At 44.3% G+C, this 21,203-nt stretch overlaps 2 protein-coding genes across 15 annotated transcripts in view; both read right to left on the reverse strand.

The window, feature by feature from the left end:
• Positions 1-20,039, reverse strand: part of cstf1 (cleavage stimulation factor, 3' pre-RNA, subunit 1) — a 39,284-nt gene extending 19,245 nt beyond the window's left edge. The window contains exon 1 of one of the 2 annotated variants that reach the window (XM_078418614.1): positions 19,914-20,039. The gene's annotated coding sequence lies outside the window, so the exon portion shown is untranslated. Of the gene's footprint in view, positions 1-19,030; positions 19,135-19,913 lie in introns of those variants that run through there. The other variant, XM_078418613.1, reaches the window with a different exon arrangement.
• Positions 980-19,996, reverse strand: nudt19 (nudix (nucleoside diphosphate linked moiety X)-type motif 19). Of its 13 annotated transcripts, none has more exons than XM_078418625.1 (3): positions 19,031-19,119; positions 15,888-15,958; positions 980-3,112 (listed from the first exon to the last, which is right to left on the reverse strand). In XM_078418625.1, the coding sequence occupies exon 3, from the start codon at positions 3,105-3,107 to the stop codon at positions 1,935-1,937; it is 1,173 nt and encodes a 390-aa protein (XP_078274751.1). In that variant the 5' UTR covers positions 3,108-3,112; positions 15,888-15,958; positions 19,031-19,119; the 3' UTR covers positions 980-1,934. The 13 variants fall into 13 exon arrangements, 12 of the variants coding, with proteins under 12 accessions (XP_078274751.1, XP_078274753.1, XP_078274754.1 ...); XM_078418622.1 differs by lacking the exons at positions 980-3,112; positions 19,031-19,119 and adding exons at positions 9,889-11,912; positions 19,631-19,649; XM_078418617.1 differs by lacking the exon at positions 980-3,112 and adding an exon at positions 9,889-11,912 and having other exon boundaries at positions 19,073-19,175.
• Positions 20,040-21,203: the final 1,164 nt, after the last annotated feature.

Raw genomic sequence — 21,203 nt, forward strand, 5'->3', positions numbered from 1 at the left:
GGGAGAGTGGGAAGGAACCAGATAGGTGGGTCTGGTCTGAGAAGTTTGGAGGAAGATTAAAAAGGGATGCATTGGGATATAAAGGCATGTTGGGTTGGGACCATGCGAAGACAAAAAGATGTCAGAGCTCACTTATCCCACAACTTTCTATCCCTTACCATTATTTCGCTTCTCACTGCATTCCATCCTGTCTGCTCATTTCCCCCTTTCTGCACTCTCCTTCTGGAGATGCCAAAATGATCGACACGAGTAGGGTGGTGGATATTGCCTACATGGATTTTAGTAAGGCATTTGATAAAGTCCCTCATGGCAGGCTGATCAAGAAAATGGGTGTCAGAGGTTATGGGGAGAAGACAGAAAAATGGGGTTAGGAGGGAAGGATAGATCAGCCAGGATTGAATGGCGGAGCAGACTTGATCGGCCGAATGGCCCAATTCTGCTCCTATAACTTATGTAGATTCGGCAGCATGGAGTCTACTGTGACTAGGTCATAAAAGAGGGTTGTGGTGCAGGTAAGTTATTCTTGCTGGAGGACTCTGACCAGTGGAGTTCTGCGGGGATCTGTGCTGGGACTTCTTATTTGTGAGAGATACAAGTGACTTGGAACGAAATGTAGATGGATTAGCTCGTAAATAGACACTAAAGTTGGTGAGGTTACTGAGTGAGGAAAGCTGTCAAACTATACAGTGGGATATAGGTTAGCCCCATAAATGGGCAAATGAATGGCAGATGGAGTTCAATCCTGGCAAGTGTAAAGTACTGCACTTTGAGAGATCCAATGAAAGGGAAAGTTTTCAGTAAATGTAAAACCCTTAACAACATTCATCCTTGAAAATAAACGTTCTACAGATGTTCTGATGTTCTCCTCTACAAATGTGTGGATAGTGACTTATTGTGTACACACCAGCTCAAGTGAAACAATACTGTGCAAAGATTGATCAATCATTTTTAATTGTCATTTGATACTGGAATTTGCTTCTGTGATTTTCCCAGAACACTGATATTATTACTACACCATATATTTGAAATATCATTGCCCATTGATACATGTATTATGAGCAGAAGGAATGGATTGGAAAGGTTGAGAGGGATACAAATCAAAACACATGCAAATAGGGCTATTGTACATGGGCATCTTGCTGGGCATGAATGGACTGGGCATTGATGAGTGGGCCAAAGGACTTATTTCCATGCTGTATGATTCTACGATGCAGCAATGAGAATGGGAGGCACTACCTGTGGGAAAATAAAGAATTATTTTTTTCAGATTTATGACCTCTCATCAGAATTAAGAAAAGTTGGAAAGGGAATATATGCAACAGACCTGGGGAAACTGAATGTGTAGGAAGGAACTGCAGATGCTGGTTTAAACCAAAGATAGACACAAAAAAGCTGGAGCAATTCAGCGGGACAGCGTTACTCCAACTTTTGTGTCTATCTGGGGAAACTGAATTATACAATGGGTGGTGGCTTCTGGTAAGGGTGGTAAATTTTGGACATTCACAAATGAAGTTTAGAGATAAGATAAGAGATAAGATACAAGGGTCTGAGGAAGGGTCTCAACCCAAAACATCACCTCCAGAGATGCTGTCTAACATGCTGAGTTACACCAGCTTTTTGTGTCTACTATAAGATTATCATGGTTTTTTGTTGCTCTTCGTACATTCTGATTATTCCCATTTGGATTTTTTTCCAGCTATTTAGTATTCTGAGAAGATTTCTCTCCTCCACATGGACTATAGGTCCTGCTGGAATATTCAGAGAGATTTAGTGGTTTTAAGTTGTAATCATTTGACCTTGTCTTTCCTAAGTACGTTTTTGCTCTGATATTGCTTTCTTTGTATTGGGGAAAATGTATTTAAAATTAAACAGATTGTTTTGAATAATGCGACGATATTTGACTTTAGGTTTTTTTTGCTTCCTGGTCAGATAATTCAGAGATGACTATTGAGATGACTATTCATCATTAATGGGTGGACATGTTTACATTGGGGTTCAATATTCACATGCAGAGTACAATCATAAGAGTTTCTGAATTCTGTTCGGTGCAGTCTGCTAACTTCCAGCCGTGCTTGTTTCAGAGATTTGGAGGTAGTGAGCTTTAATTCTGTTTCCCCTGTGAAATCTGGATCTTCTGGATAAAGATCATCCCCAGGTAACAGGGTGGCGAAACCATCAGATGCAAGTAGATGGATTGGAAACCATCGCTCACAACCTTCTACAGAACGATCTTGGCTAAATTGCTGCAAGTCTTGGAGGTGGATAAACCGGCAAAGTCTGCCTATCTCATACCATTGTGGGGGAGGAAGAAAGAGTTTCTCAGATTGGTGACCCTTGATGACCTCAAGAGGGCGCATCCAACTGTGAAAGATTATTTCATGACCATCAGGCAATGTGAAAGGGATTTCTTCCAAACAACAAATGAAGAATGCAGCATCAAACCTCTTACCCTGCGGAAATGCGGGAGTCAACCAATTACTCCACTCCTTCAATGCCCAAATATTTGGTAAACAGTCCAACTCTTTACACAGGCTTATAAAATTCACTGCATTTTCCTGCACAAGTGGCCTCCAACTTGCAAGTTTGTTTTGATCGTAATGTGCAAGCTGTGTGACCCCTTGCTTGTTCAAGTCTTTGTCAGGACTATTCGGCTTAACAAGGAGTATCCCCGACTCTTCAAAAGTTTCCCTAATGGCACAAATACGGAAAGCTACCTCTCCAGGTATTTGAGATCCAAGTTTTCTCCTGTCCGTTGCAAAGATTGGAGATCTCCGATCAGTTTGCTTGACTGTATCCAATTTAAAGTTGGGTGACTGGCAATAAGGATGGAACAAGCGGATCCACTCATTGGAAAAATCAGCTGGGCTGATTCGACCTCCTGGGAACACATAAGCATTGGGGAAAAATGTGCTTCTCTGATTCCGTTGTAACAAAAGCAAGGCAAAATCACATCCTGACTTTGCCAAGCATGACAAAGATAGATTCCGCTCGTGTGGTTGCTGAGAGATTTGCGTATTGATACCATTTTCGCTCAATTTGTGATTTTGGATACCTGCAGCCAGGATCACGGTCGCTGATTCCTTCCAGCATTTTAAGTCTCTATTCATCTTTGCTGCAAGAAACAATAACTTGATCATTTATCAGGTATGAACTGACTTATGGACACATATATGAATGAGTGTTTGGTAGACCAGTAAGATGGATTTGCAGATTGTGCGGAGCTGCGAGCATCTTTTACTGGGTGAGAACAGAGCATTTTCACGTGCCTTCTATCACTGTCTTCCTCCCACCTTTCAACCTCAGCAATCAGGGGCAGTGGTGAGACGGGCACAGCTAGGTGCACCGAGCAGATTCACTTCCTCATTCACCAAGTCAGCCAGACTGGCTGGCAGCTGCTCTTTTTTCTGGCCTGCTCACTATCCTCTCACAGCTGTTTGTTCGTTCATTTCAGACTTACAAACAATTCAGCTTGCAAACAATTCTCGGGAATAGAAGACGAAGGGATTGTAACCTGGGGATATGCCGTAATTGGTTGAACTGTACATTTGATACAGATCATTAGTAACCACATATTAAATTCTCTTTGAATGTGACAATTGAATATGTAACCAAAAGAATTTTCAACGATATGGGGCAAGCGTAAAGTGAGCCACTGATGAGACCAAAAGCCAATAAACACCAGGATGCTGATCAACTACTTTCCAGTGTGTCTTTATGTGAACAGACACTGTGTTTTAGTCAGGACATTACTGAGACAAACATTAACTTCTACTAGAAGATCATTAACTGCATATTTCTGATATCACGAGTATTTCTATAAACAACAATTGGTTACAATATAATTGATGGAAAAGGACACACCTTTGGCGTGTTATAAGCTGCATTTATTATAGCTGGATTGCCATTGGGAAAATTTGTTTAAATGTGTGGTTTGAAGGCAATCACAATTTGTTCTGCCAATATGCAACTTTCCATCACCAGATTTCCCACGGATATAGCTATTGGATTGGAGCATAACGACTGCACTTAGGAACGCACTAAACTTGTTGGCCTTCCGGTAAGGAAATGTCTTCAGAGAATTCTGTCAATTGGCATATTCCAGGGTGAAGGACTAAGTGCTGAGGGATGCAGTAGAAGCCTGGTGCAGCCAATACAAAGTGTTTGTGGGGAAAGACCGCAGAACCTGGACCACAGTTTAAGGTCCTGTTACCACGGGACATGGAGCGGTTAAGCCATGTGTAACAGCCTCTCAATCATCTCATGGAGGGAATGATAATGAAATATTGTTAATATATTACATGTGCATGTCTTAAATTGCTTGGTACAATGAACGAACCCAGTGACATGCTCTGATGTGGCCTTTACATTGGCAAGACCAAGCATAAACAAGGCAACCATTTGAGATAATGCTTGTGCTCTGTCTGCCAAAGCCTGCAGGATCTCCTGGTTGTTAACCACTTTAAGTCTCCTCCAATGCCAGAGGCCATATGTAAAATGAAGGACCAGCATCTTATATTCCACGGATAGCTCACTATTCCCCAATTTCAAGTAATACCCCTTAATCACTCTTTCTCTGTGCCTCTATCCCAGTGCACACCCATATCTCCCAGACCCTTTCATCACTCCCCAGTCACCTTACCTCCTTCATACACTCATCTTTCATTCCCAAGTCCCTCATATTCCCTCCCTATAGTTTTACATTTAACCCTTCTCCCCTTTTCTGACACCCTTTTGTCTTTTTCACCTCTCGCCTTTGACACTTACTCCACCCATCTGCAAATCAACCCCCCTCCCGCCCCATAATTTGCCAGGCTTTGTCCAGACCCGACCTATTTTGCAGTTTTCTCTCCATGACTCCAATCTGCCTGAAGGGTCCCAACTCAGAAGGTCACCTGTCTATTCCCTCCACAGATGCTGCCTGACCAGTTGACCTCAACCAGCACTTAGTGTTCCACTGAAGATACCAGCAGTACCTTGTGCAGGTCTGCAGTACCTTGTGTCCCTGTAGTATTACTGTATACTTCATGAATAAAGTACTTTTTGAGAAAGAAGCAATATCCTGGCTGCAAAATTAATCAGACCTAAGCAGGATGGAGAGCAGTGACAGCTTTGCTACAAATAATCGACCAGATCGGTTAGCATGCAACAAAAGCTTTTAACTATACTTCGGTACATGTGACAATAAACTAATCTAAACAGACCTGTGTTTCTTTAAGCATAGAACAGTACAGCACAAGAACAGCAGACATTGCCTGTGCCAAATAGGATGCCAAGACCAATTCCTATCTGCCTGCACATAATCCTTATCACTCCATTCCCTGTATATCCATAGCCCTACTCAAAAGTGTCTTAAATGGTATTATCATATATGCTTCAACCACTAGCCCCAGCAGGGGATCCCAGATACTACCTGTGTAAAGAACTTGCCCAGCACATCTCTTTTAAACTTTGCCCCTCTCACCTGAAACTTATGCCCTCTCGTATTTGATTTTTTTCCATAAAGGGAAAAAAGTTTTGACTATCTACCCTATCCACGCCTCTCATCATTTTATATTTTCCCTTCAGGTCCAATTGCCACATATGGTGTTCCAGAGAAAACAATGCAAGTCCATCCAACCTCTCCCTGTAGCTAACATCCTCTAACCCAGGCATTATTCTAGTACGCCTTCTCAGAACCTTTTCTGAAGCCTCCACATCCTTTCTATAATGGGACAACCAGAACACACACAATTCTCCAATTAGGCCTAACCAAAGTCCTATAAAGCTGCATTATGACTCCCTGACTCTTATACTCTAAACCTATGAAAGCAAACATACTAAATGCCTTCTTTACAACTATCTACTTGTGTCGCCACTTCAGGGAGTTATCGACTTGGACCCCAAGATCCATCTGTATATCAATGCTGTTAGGTGTCATGCAGCTAATAGCAGGACAGAGGGGAGGCTGTAGATGTTGTTTACCTAGATTTTCAGAAAGTCTTCGATAAGGTACCACATGCCAGGCTGCTAGGGAAGGTGAGAGCTATTAAAGGGAAGATACTAGCATGGATGGCAGAAGGCAAAGAGTTGCAATAAAAGGCACTTTTTCAGGTTGGCTGCCAGTGATTAGTGGAGTTGCGCAAAGGTTGATGCTGGGGCCGCTTCTCTTCACCTTGTATATTAATGATTTGGATAAGGAGATTGAAGGCTTTGTGGCCAAGTTTGCAGATGATGCTAAGATAGATGGAGGGGCAGGCAGTGTAGTGGAAGCAAGGACTCTGTAGAAGGACTTGGACAGATTAGGAGAGTGGGCAGAGAAGTGGCAGATGAAATTCAGTATAGCAAAGTGCGGAGTCATCCATTTTGGTAATAAGAATAAGGGCGTAGATTAATTTCTAAATGGAGAGAGAATCCAGAAATTGGAGGTGCAAAGGGACTTGGGAGTGCTGGTGCAGGACTCCCAAAAAGTTAATTTGCAAGTCAAATCGGTAGTAAGGAAGGCAAATTCAATGCTAGCAGGACTGGAATACAAGAGGACTGGAATACAAAAATAGAGATGCAATGCTGAGGCTCTATAAGGCACTGGTCAGGCTACATTTGGAGCACTGTGAGCAAATTTGGGCCCCACATCTGAGGAAGGATGTGCTGGCTCTGGAGAGGGTCCAAAGGAGGTTTACAAGAATGCTTCCAGGAATGAGTGGGTTAGCACATGATGAGCGCTTGACAGCACTGGGCCTCTGCTCGCTGGAGTTTAGAAGGTTGAGGGGGGACCTCTTTGAAACGTACAGAATAATGAAAGGCATAGAGTGAGTTGATGTGGAAAGGATGTTTCCACTGGTGGGAGCATCTAGGACCAGATGTCATAGCCTTGGAATTAAAGGGTGCTCTTTTGAAAGGAGGTGAGGAGGAAATTCTTCAGTCAGAGGGTAGTTGATCTGTGGAACATTGCCACAGAGGGCTGCGGAGGCCAAATCTGTGGATAGTTTTAAGGCAGAGCTGGACAAATTCTTTGATTAAAATGGGTGCCAAGGGTTATGGGAAGAAGGCAGGAAAATGGGATTAGGAGGCAGAGATCAGCCATGATTGAAAGGCAGAGTAGACAAGATGGGCCGAATGGCCTAATTCTACCCCTATAACTTGTCAACGTATATTTTCTCCTTACATTCGATGCACATGAATTGCAACACTTCACAATTGCTTCGGTTAACCCCCATCTGCCATTTCTACACCAGTAGCTGATCTATATCCTGCTGTATACATCCTATATCAAGAGTCCCAACTAAAATTTCACCAATTCAACAACCTCCAGAGATGCTCCTGGCCCGCTGAATTACTCCAGCACTTTGTGCCCTTTGGCATACTTTGACAGCCTTCCAAACATTCTGCAGCTGCAGCAATCTTGATGTCCATTTCTCCCTGGTTATCCTATCGTTTTTAATATAGGTATAAAAAGCTTTGGGATTTTCTTCAATCCAACCTGCCAATGCAATTTTGCAGCCCCTTCTAATTGCCCACTTAAGTTCTTTCCTCCTTTCTCTCTATTCAAAGACTTTGGCTGATTGCATCCTATTACATGCACACAATGCGCTTCTTTCTCTTTTTGACAACATTTACAACCTATTTGGTCTTCCAAAGTTCCCTTTACTTTGCCATCCTCATCCCTCCTCCTTACTGGAACACGGCAGTTCTGAACTTCAATCAACTGGCTCCCACATATCAGATGTGGACTTACCCAATAACAATTGGACCCAGTGTACCCTCTGAAGCTCCTGTTTCATAACATTGTAGTTTGCCTTACTGCAATTCAGTACCTCCATGCAAAGCGCAGCTTTCTCGATTCCAAACAATTTAAAAACTAATGGAGATGGGATCACCATTCCCACTATAAACACCAATTCTGCTCCTATGACTTATGAACTTAATAGCACATCTCCTCCACCTCTTTTGCCTCCTTCTAGATCATGTCTGAAACTTTGAAACCACGGATGCTCAAACTGCCAGTCGTGTCCTTCCCGCAACCACATTTCTGCAATGGCCACAGCATCATTGTCCCAAGCACTGATCCAGATTTTAAGTTCATCTGGTTTCCCCACAATACTCCTTGCATTGAAGTAAACACATTACAGCCCGTCAGCATCACCTTATTCCTTTATCTCTCCCTGCCAGTCCTTCTTTTCAGACTTACTGGCCCTGACCTTCACCTTCATATCACTCCTTCCAATTTCTGACCAACTACTTTGGTTCCCACCTCCCCTCTAGTTTGCCGTCACGGAATTTCCTGCCTGTGCCTCCAAACCAACAAGCCTCACCTCACTCTACCTGACTTCTCCCTCCCCTTTGTGCGTCTGCACCGAGCCCAACACTGCAGACCAGACGTTGCTGTTTCCTACATCTGACCAGTCATCCTCACAACAGTATCCAAAGGGCATACCTGTCGAGGGAAATGGCCACACGGGACTCCAGAGCTCTGTGCCTATTCCCTTTCCTAGTGGTCACAAATCTACATTCGATCCGTACTCTAGGCATGACCATCTCATGTCTCATAACTCCTATCTATGACCTCCTCAGTCTCCCAGATGATCTTGAGTTCATCCAGCTGCTACTCCAGTTCCCTAATGTCGTCTGTAAGGAGCTGCATTGGGACACGACTCACACAAGTGTAGTCCTCAGTGACACCAGAAGGCTCCCCGACTTCCAACATCTTGTGGGAACATACAACTGCCATAACCACCAGCTTTACTGAACCCGACAAAAGAAAATTTATGAAAGGAAAAGAAATGCCAATTGTACCTTATAACACCATCACCCTTTACACCATAGTCTCTCAAGCCAAAGCCTCAAATTCAACACAGCCATAAGACTGCTTCCAACACAGCCATAAGACTGCGTTCAGCTTGTTCAACTGAAACTCACCTAAGCTTTTAAACTTTTAAAAGTCCTGCTCATCTACAACTGCTTTCATGTTGTCCAACAGAAAATCCTCTCGGCACATTAAAAAAGCATCAATGACAATGCAATCTAGAATGAATAAGGAGCTCAAAAAAAATTAGCATTAGTACAAAATGAAGTGGACTGAACATCTTTAAATCCTCAGGATGTGATGATGACCTACATCACAAGATATTAAAAGAGATGGCAATGGAGATGGTATATAGAATAATGTCATCTTATAAAACAGTAGACGGATTTTAACCCCAATATTTAAAAAGGAGATGGGGGGGGGGGGGATGGGGAATTACAGATCAGCTAGCTTGACAACAATAGGGAAAATGTTACAATCCACTATTAAAGTAGTGACAAGGCTTTTGGAAAATATAATAAAATGAGCAATCAACATGGATATATGAGAGGATGGCTCTTGATATGTACGGCAGAAGCTCCTGAGCAATCAACATGGATATATGAGAGGGTAGTGCCCGCCTAGGAACTGGGAACCCACCTGGAATGGCAAGCCACCGTGCCTGACTCCCACTCATCCAGAGGGGAAGAGGGTGGAGGGAGTTGGTAACGACAGCAGATGTTAGAACAAAGGGTCGGTAAGAAGAACCAGGGGTTTACCTCAGAGGTCGGCTGTGGGAGGTGACCAGGTGCGGAGAGGGACGATGGTTCACTGGACAATCTGGATGAAGGCGATGGGCCTTTATAGCCAGCTGCAGCTGGGACTTGCCCCTGCGGTCCACGCTCTGGAAAGCTGGCCCATTCCCACAGCTGACTCCTGAGGCTGACTTTGCAGGCTGGTGTCTTGCCCCCCTCGGCGACCTAGGGCATTCTGGTACCATTGGGGCCCCCAGAGGCCGTGACCACAGTTGGACCAGCAGTACGGATAATCCAGAAAGGCTCTGGAACCAAGGATACTGAAAAATCGATGGCAGACTTATATAATCATTCAATGATTTTAATTGGCAAAATATTGCTTCCTTGACTTTGTTGGCGGTGAAAGTTACAATGTTCTTTAAATGCTTCTGAATGTCATTGATATTCAACTTCTCAAAATCTTTAAAAAATTAAAAAAATCATTATGACACTAAAGCACATTATTGCAACTCTTTCTCTCCAATCAAATAAATGAACTTATGATTGAAAAACCAAGTACAATTTCAGCAGACACATTCCAGGGCACTAATGCCAGGAAATTAAGCAGGTTGGAAATCCATTGTAAATTGCCAATACCCAGGCTGGGATGATGCTGTATTCTATTAGAAACTTTGTTCAAAACATATGGCATCAAACAGGATGGCTTACATTCCTTTTCCCTTTTAATTAAACCAAATTCAGATTCCAGCATTGCAGATGAACTGAACCCAAAGTTCTTGCATACAGTAGATAGATAATCTTTTGCAGACTAGCTCAGAGTGTACACCAATGCCCTGACTGCAATTGTTAAAACTCTTTCTTATTTGTCAATGGATGTTAGAATAGGCTTCTTCGACACAAACACAGTCCTGGCTCATTGCTGCCTGTAAATCCTTCTTGACCCTTTAAAAAAAATCACTGTTGAACCACGGAGCCTCTTTTAGATATTTAGAGGAAATATGCTTCTCCGAATTTCCTATGTATGGTTGACTCTTATGAACTACTAGAATATTCTAGCAAATCTAAACTTGTGCAAGTTACACTACAGCCTTGGTTTTCTTTCTAGTTTTAATGTTCTGTGTGAAAATTCATTCAAAAATAAATGTTTGTCATCACACTCGTTTGCATTTATTTCAGGCACAATTTTTTGCATATTAACCAGACAATTCACCTATGACTATGAGGATGATTGTTTATCTCTAATGGGTGGACATGTTTACATTGGGGTTCAATATTCACATACAGAGTACAATCATGAGGGTTTCTGAATTCTGTTCGGTGCAGTCTGCTAACTTCCAGCCGTGTTTGTTCCAGAGATTTGGAGGTAGCGATGTTTAATTCTGTTTCCCCTGTGAAATCTGGATCTTCTGGATAAAGATCATCCCCAGGTAACAGGGTGGCGAAACCATCAGATGCAAGTAGACGGACTGGAAACCATCGCACACAACCTTCTACAGAACGATCTTGGCTAAATTGCTGCAAATCTGGCAGGTGGATAAACCGGCAAAGCCTGCCTATCTCATACCATTGTGGGGGAGGAGCAAGAAGTTTCTCAGATTGGTGACCCTTGATCACCTCAAGAGGCCGCATCCAACTGTGAAAGATTATTTCATGACCATCAGGCAATGTGAAAGGGATTTCTTCCAAACAACAAATGAAGAATACAGTATCAAATCTCTTTCCCTCCAGAAATGTGGGAGTCAACCAATTACTCCACTCCTTCAATGCCCAAATATTTGGTAAACAGTCCAACTCTTTGCACAGTCTTATAAAATTCACTGCATTTTCCTGCACAAGTGGCCTCCAACTTGCAAGTTTGTTTTGATCGTAATGTGCAAGCTGTGTGACCCCTGGCTTGTTCAAGTCTTTGTCAGGGCTATTCGGCTTAACAAGGAGTATCCCCGACTCTTCAAAAGTTTCCCTAATGGCACAAATACGGAAAGCTACCTCTCCAGGTATTTGAGATCCTAATTGTCTCCTGTCCGTTGCATAAATTGGAGATCTCCGAATAGTTTGCTTGACTGTATCCAATTTAAAGTTAGGTGATTGGCAATAAGGATGGAACAACTGGATCCATTCTTTGGAAAAATCAGCTGGGCTGATTCGACCTCCTGGGAACACATAAGCACCGGGTAAAAATGTGCTTCCCCGATTCCGTTGTAACAAAAGCAAGGCAAAATCACATATTGACTTCTCCAAGCAGGACGGAGACAGATTCCTCTCTCGTGCAGGTGTTGTAAGTGGAGGTTTACCGGGCTGAGAATTGGCAGCGCCTTTACCCATAAGTTGCTTTCGAGTACCTGCAGCCAGGATCAGAGTCGCTGCTTCTTTCCAATATTTTAAATCTCTATTCATTTTTGCTGCAATAAATAGAACCTTTTAGTTTATTCACAAAATGCTGGAGTAACTCAGCAGGTCAGACAGCATCTCAGGAGAGAAGGAATGGGTGACATTTCGGGTCGAGACCCTTCTTCAGACTGATATCAGGGGGGGCGGGACAAAGGAAGGATATAGGTGGAGACAGGAAGTTAGAGGGAGAACTGGGAAGGAGGAGGAGGGGTGAAGAAGGGGACAGAGGAACTATCTAAAGTTGGAGAAGTCAATGTTCATACTGCTGGGCTGTAAGCTGCCTAAGCGAAATATGAGGTGCTGTTCCTCCAATTTCCGGTGCAACTATGGCACATGACAGAAAGGTCAGACTGAGAGTGGGAGTTGAAGTGCTCTGCCACCAGGAGATCAGGTTGGTTAAGGCGGCTGAGCGAAGGTGTTGAGCGAAACAGCCTGCGTTTGGTTTCGCCGATGTAAAGAAGTTGACATCTAGAGCAGCGGATACAATAGATGAGGTTGGAGGAGGTGCAGGTGAACCTCTGTCTCACCTGGAAAGACTGTTTGGGTCCTTGAATGGAGTTGAGGGGGGAGGTAAAGGGACAGGTGTTGCATCTCCTGCGGTTGCTGGGGAAAGTGCCCGGGGATGGGGTGGTTTGGGTGGGAAGGGACGAGTGGACCAGGGAGTTACGGAGGGAACGGTCTCTGCAGAACGCAGAAAGGGGAGGGGATGGGAATATGTGGCCAGTAGTGGGGTCCCGTTGTAGGTGACGGAAATGTTACACTACCTTTTATTTAATTGTTAGTTGTTGCTATTACTCATCAGCTGGTACAGATTATCACTGAAAAACATTTCTACTGCAACCAGCATCCTCAGTGTTTTCTCCAATGTGAACTAGCAGCTATAGTGCTCCTTAGTTGGAACCAGCACCTTGTACTTTAGAAAAAACTGGAAAAATAATATTATTGCCCAAAGCTGGTACATTAACAATCAACCATATGGGCTTAAAATTAAACCAGTGGCAAAGCAACAGCACTTACTAAGGTCTTGAAGAAAATTACAGCAACTTTTTGATCATTCTGAGAACTTCCCCATGTCTGATTCTTGATACTGCCAAGTATCCATTGCAGCTGCAATATCAACAAGTTTTCTCAGTTGATAATTACACAGATAACATTGTGAAATTGAGGGAAGGCATTTAATCCATTGAGTTTATGCCAGATTTCAGAGTGATTCCATCCCCCCACTTACTTCCCTGCAATTTACTCTCCCACATGCCCATCAACTCCACCTGAATTCTCCTACCACCTAACTACATCAGGAGTAATTTGCAGTAACCAATTAATCTGCCATGCAGCACATACTTGGGTTGTGGGAGGAAACCAGTTTACCTGGAGAAAACTAACAAGGTCATGGGGAAGCACAGGCACCACCAGAGGTCAGGACCAACTACAGATTGCTAGAGTTGCGAGGCAGGTATGTTACTTGGTAAACCGGGGGAACAATTTCTCACATTTTCTGAATTTTAATCTAAACATTTCCAGTTTATTACAGAAGGGGTCTCTGTTGGATATGGTTGTCAGGAACAAGGTGGGTGAAGTGAGGAACATTTGGGAAAGTATTTACAATGTGAATAGGTCTAGATTGAGGAGAAGTCTAGAGTAAAAATATACTTATTTGTAACGGTCTTCATTTCAGTAGGTGGCAATTGAATCCAGCCATATTAAACAAGAATCAGGCAAAAATGAAATTGAACAATGGTGATCTATAAAAGATGTTCATTTACACTCGAAGGCCATTCGCACAAGGAAGAATGCCAGATCAGTGGAAGCTTGGTCGGGCAGTATCCAGTAGTGAACTTGTCATTTGGTGCTATCCTCTTCTCAAACAGGTAAACCATTTAAGATTTTGTTGGGGGAAGGGGTGGGGAGGATAAGGGGGTGGATAAATAGCTTCTCAGCAGAAATTAGCAAACTATGACATCGCGGTTGACTCAGATGGACAACTGAAAAAAGGACTAGGCAAGCTATAGAGAGACAGATGATTGATTGATTGTCATGTGTACTTCGTACAGTGAAATTCTTTGTTTGGCATACATAGAACTATTGTATGAACTAAACTCCTGAATGGTTTATTGCCTCTGTTGTCTCGGGTCATTCTCTGAAAAGGGAGGATGATCAGCCAGAGGTAGTGTTAAACATTGGCATTGTTGATAATAGGTAAAAAGAGGGTTGAGGTGCAGCAAAGTGAATTTAGGGAGTTAGGTAGAAAGTAGAAGAGCAAGAACTTCAAAGTTGTAATCTGTATCTTATTTCCTGTGCGACATGCTAATGAATATAGAAATAGGAGGATAGGTAGCTAAATGGGTGGTGGATCATTGGGACCACTTCTTGGGAAGATGCATCTTGTACAAGCAGGACAAATTACATCCGAACTGGATGGGGACTGACTTTACAGGGAGGTTTGTTTATTACTGAGGAGGCTATACGTTAATTTGGCAGGGAGGATGAAATGGAAAACAGTAGGTGGGAAGATGGAAGTCAAATATAGATTATAATTCAAATGAGTCAACAAGGAAGAGTAGTTGATGACATGTTAAGGCAGACAAGCTGCATTTATTTTGGTGCTAAGGGTCTAATAGGCAAGGTTGATAATCTAAAGAGCATTGCCACCTGAAAAAAAACGATATAATTGGAATCACAGAAATGTGAATGAATGAAGGACAGGAATGGCACTTTAACTAGCCTTCCCATTCCCATAGACCTTTCTGTCCTGGGCCTCCTCCATTGTCAGTGTGAAGCCACGCGCAAACCCAACGAACAGCACCTCATATGGATAGCTTATAACCCAAAGGTATGAACATTGAATTCTCCAACTTTAGGTAACTTCTACAAACACCTCCCTTCCCCCTTCCCATTCTCCACCCTGTACTCCCCCCTCGCTCCTCCCACTCCCTTCCCCTGAACCTGTTGACCATGTACCAGTTTCTTTCCACCACCACTAAAAGTCCTTAACTAGCTTCAAAATTCACAACTGTATCCCTCTTGGGGTCACACCTGCTTCTATCTCTAGCCTTCGTCCACCAATCTCCCTGTAGGGAACCCCTTCCCCAAGGTCATCTGTTGCCAGCTGTGATTTGTTCTGCCTCTTTTTGCCTCCAGTTTTTTTCCTGTTCCCCCCACTATAATCAGTCTGAAGAAGGGTCCTGACCTGAAACATTACCTATCCATTTTCTCCAGAGATGCTGCCTGACCCACTGAGGTACTCCAGCACTTTATGTCCACTACCTCCCTGCATTACGTTTCATGCCCTGGCTAATGAAGGCAAGCATTTATGCTTTATTCACCACCCTATCCATTTGTGTTGCTACCTTCAGGAATCTTTGGACTTACACACCAAGGTCCCTTTGATCAGTAATACTCCTTGGGACTCTATCATTCATGGTATATATATGTCCTACCTCTATTTGACTATCCAAAATGCATCATCTCACATCTATCAGGATTAAATTCCATCTGCCCCTTGCCTTGCGCAGCTTACCAGTTGATCAATATCATTGCATATCCTTACTAGCCTCCTCACTATGAAAAACAACTGATTTTTTTGTATCATCTGCAAATGTGCTAATCCTACGCCCTATATTCACACTCAAGACATTAATACATATAACAAACTGCAAGAGTCCAGTGCTGTTATGGTATGCTGTTAGTCACAAACGCAATCCTTGAACATCATCCTGAATCTCCTACATTAAGCCAACATTGAATCTGATTTGCTCACTTTTGTACTCTAGTCATTTGGAGCCATCCATGTGGGACCTTGTCAAAGGCTTTGCTAAAGACCAGATTTACTATATCAATGTCCTCAAATTACCTCTTTAAAACTTCAATTAGTCAGACAGGCTATCCCACGAACAAATATGTGCCAACTCTCCCTGATTAATCCCTTACATTCTAAGTGTACACGAGTCCTGTCCCTCAGACATTTAGACTAGCTGGCCTGTGGTTACCTGTCTTATCCCTGCTGCCCTTCTTGAATAAAGGTATCACATTTGTTGCCTTCCATCATCTGGCATCTTACCTGTGGAAATCAAAGATTTAAATATTTCTGTCAGACCCCCAGTAATCTCGTCATTTTAGGATACATCTCATCAGGCCCTTAGAATGTCATTGTTGCAAATGAAATCTCCAACAACCATGCCTTTCTCCAAAGTGAATACAGGTGAAAAGTATTTATTTAAGATTTGCCCAATTTGTCACACTCCATGCACAGATTGCTCCTTTGACCCCTGTTGGGTTCTTCTCTTGCCCATTTACTTTCTTTATCTTAATATACTTATAAAACACCTTTGGATTCTCTTAATCCTGTCTGCCAGTGATATTTTGATTACCCTCTCTGCTCTTCCAATTTATTTTTATTTTCCTGGAAGGTCTCCATGTTTTCAGTGTACTCCGCCTGTTATATTTGTACTTTCTCTTCTTTATAAACCATTGGGATCCCATAACTTCCAGAGTTCCCTTGACCTGCTATCTTTACCCTTCAGCTTCAGGGGAACTCTTTACCCTTGAACTATGTTTCACTTTTCAAAATCTCCTAATCAAATATTGCCCCAATGTCACAAATGCAGTTTGGGTATTGCTTTTGTTGAACACTTCCATTTAATCCTCAATCATGACTCTGGGTTTCTAGTTGCCTGGATTTTAAATTACCATCCCTCTCCCATTCTGCAGGCTTTGGCTTTTACCTTTTGCACTGTTCCAATTAAGCCCAACACAAGTTGAAGAAAGAGCATATAAATTTCCAATTAGGCATGTTACAGCCACCAGACTTCAACACCAAATACCAAAAGATTAGATAAGCAGCCTTTTCAGTTTGTATCAGAAATGGAAAGTTCTGATAAAATGTCAAACAAATTCTCAACAAATGCTGCCTCACTTGCTGGGTACTCAGCATTTTGATTTACTTCAGATTTTTACCAATTGTAATAAACTGCATCTCAGTTCCAGCACTCTCTTTTACTGTTTTTTTTCTCTCTCTCATCTCTCTCATCTTCATTTATCTCCTATTTATTTACCAGTTGATGGATCAGCTCAAGCCTAACTGACCTCCTTGAGTCCACACAGCCACCTTTTCCCCTCCCCACCACAATCTGCCTGAAGTAGGATTCCGACACACAATGTCACCCTATCTATGTTGTCCACAAATGCTGCCTGACCCTCCAAGTTCCTCCAGCACTTTGTCTTTTGTCGTTTACCAGATTCTGCAGTTCCTTGTTTCACATTTAGGGCTACTCTAATGTGCTTGTTTACTATTGTACTATGACCTCCAGTGGATCTATCCTTCCGGTAGGACAGGTTGCACCTAGAGTCAAATATAATGAGTCTGCATAAGATTTCCTATCTAAAACCAGATGGTTTGTATGACATTCTGATAGATCCGTGGTCACCATTACTTCAACTATATTTTTATGGATGTTTTGCTGAACTCAAATTAATTGGGTTATTAGTCAAGGCTCTGGACTACGCTGATAAGTACACTCACCTCTTGGTAGAAAAATTAAAACTCTGGATGCCTGAGAGATAAGAATAGGGCAAATAGAAACAAAGAAAAATAGGTGGAGTAGGTCATTCGGCCCTTTGAGCCATTCAATATGGCTGATCATCTCAAATCAGTACCCTGTTCCTGCTTTTTCCCCATATCCCTTGATTCCTTCAGTCCTAAAAGTGAAATCTCTTAGCCCTAAGAGCTAAATGCAAACATTCTGACATTTTCCTAGCTAGAGGTGAAGGAGCAAGTCCATCTTACCTCCAGATTCTTGCACCAGCCCTCTCCCTTCTGTCATACAACATGGAAAAAGGCCTTTGGCCCATCTCATCCATGCCAACCAAATTGACCATCTAAACTAGTCCCATTTACCGGTGTTTGACCCAAATCGTTCTAAGCCTTTCCTATCCATGTACCTGTGAAAACGTCTTTTAAATGTTTTGTACCTGTCTCAATCATTTCCTCTGACAGCTTATTCCATATACGTACAGCCGTCTGTGTAAAAATATTGCCCATCAGATTCCTATTAAATCTTTTCCCTCTCACCTTAAATGAATGCCCTCTAGTTCTTGATAAACCAACCCTTAGTCAAGACCGTGTGCATTCACCCAAGCTATACCCCACAGCACTCTAAGGTTTACCCTCTCAGAATCCAAAAGTTTATTGAACAGTCTCAGCCTGCCCAAAACCTTCTTATAACTCAATTCCTCCAGTCCAGGCGCCATCTTTCTGAATCCTATCGGCGTTGTTTCCAGCTCAATGGCAGCTTTCCGATGGCTGGGTATCCAAACCTAAAGTAGTCAGAGGCCTGTAGTCCAAAAAACAAACTTCCACCACCACACTGTTTCCTACCAGTAACCCATCCTTGCCCACTCACCCACCAGCCCAGGAGTGCTCTTCTAGCCACCATCTCACCTCCAGGCTCATCTGGCCCCAACTCCCACTCACCCCCTGCCTCTACCCTCTCCCCCTGGATCATACGGTAGCGGCACGGTGGCGCAGCGGTAGAGTTGCTGCTTTACAGCGAATGCAGCGCCGGATACTCAGGTTCGATCCTGACTACGGGTGCTGCACTGTAAGGAGTTTGTACGTTCTCCCCGTGACCTGCGTGGGTTTTCTCCGAGATCTTCGGTTTCCTCCCACACTCCAAAGATGTACAGGTATGTAGGTTAATTGGCTGGGTAAATGTAAAAATTGTCCCTAGTGTAGGATGTAGGATAGTGTTAATGTACGGGGATCGCTGGGCGGCACGGACTTGGTGGGCCGAAAAGGCCTGTTTCCGGCTGTATATATATGATATGATATGATGCCCACACTCTCCCCTCTCTTCCCCTGGATCCTCCCCACCATCTCCCCCTGGATCCTCCCCTCTCTCCCCCTGGATCCTCCCCACCCTCTCCCCTTACCCTCCGGTGCCCCCTCTCTCTCTCTCTCCCCCTCATCTCTACTAGTGCCCCGTCCCCTCTTGCCCTTCCCCTCCAGTGCCGAAGCCTCGTCCGCCTCCAGTGCCCCCTTACCTTACCCTCCGGTGCTTGCTCCCTCCCTCCCTCCCTCCCTCCCCCTTATCGTAGGATGCCGACACCAGCCTCCCCTCGCTCCGCCTCTCACCGTCCAGTGCCGGTGCCAGCGCCCCGGGGCCGCGCCACTCACCCGGAGAGTCCTCTGGAACGGTTGGCGCCGCGGCCAATCTGCGCGTCCCAGGGGAGGTGGGCGGGAGCGCGCGCCCCCTGTTGGTGGGAGCGCGCGGCCCCTGTTGGCGGCGGGATCGCACGGGGGCGGCGCGAGCGCGCGGCCCCCTTTGGCGGCGGGAGCGCGCGCCCCCTGTTGGCGGCGGGAGCGCGCGCCCGCTGTTGGTGGTGGGAGCGCGCGGCCCCCTGTTGGCGGCGGGAGCGCGCGGCCCCTGTTGGCGGGAACGTGGCGCCCAGTGCCCGCATCAACGGCCTCTCCGGCCCGGAGCCAGGCTTCCCGCGGCTCTGGTGGTGCGGCCGATTGAACCGAAACAACGCGGTTCCATTCGTGTGTTTAGATCGCTCTTATTCCGGGTAATTTCAGCATTAGCCTCGGCAATGTCCTGTGGAGTTTGTTTTTAAAGTTTTAGAGATACGATACGGAAATATGCACCAGGACAGTCCGCGCCGCCCAGAGGCAGAGACCACCCACACACTAGTCTAGGCCCATCCTACACACTGACTGTCACTGGGGACAAACCTGCACGTCTTTGAAGTGTGGGAGGAATCTGGAAATCCTGGAGAATTCCTCATGGGAGGAATCTGGAAATCCTGGAGAAAACCCACGCAGGTCAGGGGGAGAATGTACAAACCCATAGTAGTCGGGCTCGAACCCGGCCGGGTCTCCACTCTGGCGCTGCAAGGCTGGCAGCAACTCCACCGCTGCACCACCTCAGTGGTCAAGGTTAATGACGAGAACCACCAGCCGCATGTGACGGCACTCCAAAACTCAAACATTGCATGGCAGAAGAACTCGCACTCACCTGCTGTTGTTATTCAACCAGGTTCAACAGGCGTAGGTCGGACCTGGGCGATGGTAGAGTTCTCAGCCAGCAACACAAGAGGCGGCACCCAGGTGTGATGTAACCCTCGCACCCCTGTCCTAGCGACTCGCCACACTCATCTTGCTGCAAACCACACACGGGACAGGCGGGGTCAAAGTGTGAACCAGCATTGCGATCCATCTGCTGTCTTCTCTAGTGAAACATTAGAAAAGTCATCACAGCTGCATGGAGAGTGATAAATAGAAATCTTAGGCAGTCCTGCGGGATCACACCAGTTCTGAGGATGGAAGATACTTGTGTGTGTGTTTGATTTAGACAATAGACAACAGGTGTAGGAGTCGGCCCTTCGAGCCAGCACAACCATTCGATGTGATCATGGCTGATCATTCTCAATCAGTACCCTATTAACATGCACACCAAATTCTACACAGGTTTGTATTGGTCAAATGAGAAGGAAGTCCAAGACGAAATAGTGGGCCGGAATAGAGATGTGCAAAGCAAAACAAAATGTGGATGGTTAATACTGTATAGCAAATTGTGTAACTTAAAGTGATCTTACTAAAGTTTTTATTTAAGAATTGGATTTCAAACTGGTCCATTGTTAGTTCCAATGCTGTCTTTTGATAAAGTGCCGAGGGGACATTAAGATTGTTAATAAAAAAGGGAAGCCAACATCAGAACAGAAGCAGCGTGTGGAGTTCTATTTGCTTTCATGCATTGAGAGTGGTAGCTCTTCGCAGCATCAGGGAAATTGTTGTAAAATAGGTACGACTGTTTATTCATTCCTCATTGTGCTGAGAGAAATCTTACATCAGTTGTTATGTGCCATGTGTTATATGATTAAGCTTGTTCTCAAGTTAAGAATACTCTTCACAAAGAACCCGCATGACTCAGTGTGCAAGTCCAGAGTTGATAGCATCTTGTATGAAACATGCCTTTTCGTGACACAGCAAGGAAGTTTCCATAAGCTCCTGTCATTAAGCCATTCAATTTCCGAATCAATGTGATTGGTGGTTCAGTGGCACCACTGTGGAATTATTGCGCCTCTGTGGAATGTCGTGATGCAGATGATCCTTCCACGTGTTGAGCGGCAAGTGAAATCACGAGGTAGAAGATGGAGGCGCAGGCAACTCCCGAGAAAACAGGCATGGCTGTGGTAGCGAGTCTGTTTTGACCCAGACTCGCTACCACAGCCACGTCTGTTTTCTCGGGACTTGCCTGCGCCTCCATCTTCTACCTCGTGGTTTCCGGTGGCTCAGCACTTCAACT

This window comes from Rhinoraja longicauda, chromosome 22, assembly GCF_053455715.1.
Source record: "Rhinoraja longicauda isolate Sanriku21f chromosome 22, sRhiLon1.1, whole genome shotgun sequence".
In the NCBI taxonomy this organism is placed as follows: Eukaryota; Metazoa; Chordata; class Chondrichthyes; order Rajiformes; family Arhynchobatidae; genus Rhinoraja; species Rhinoraja longicauda.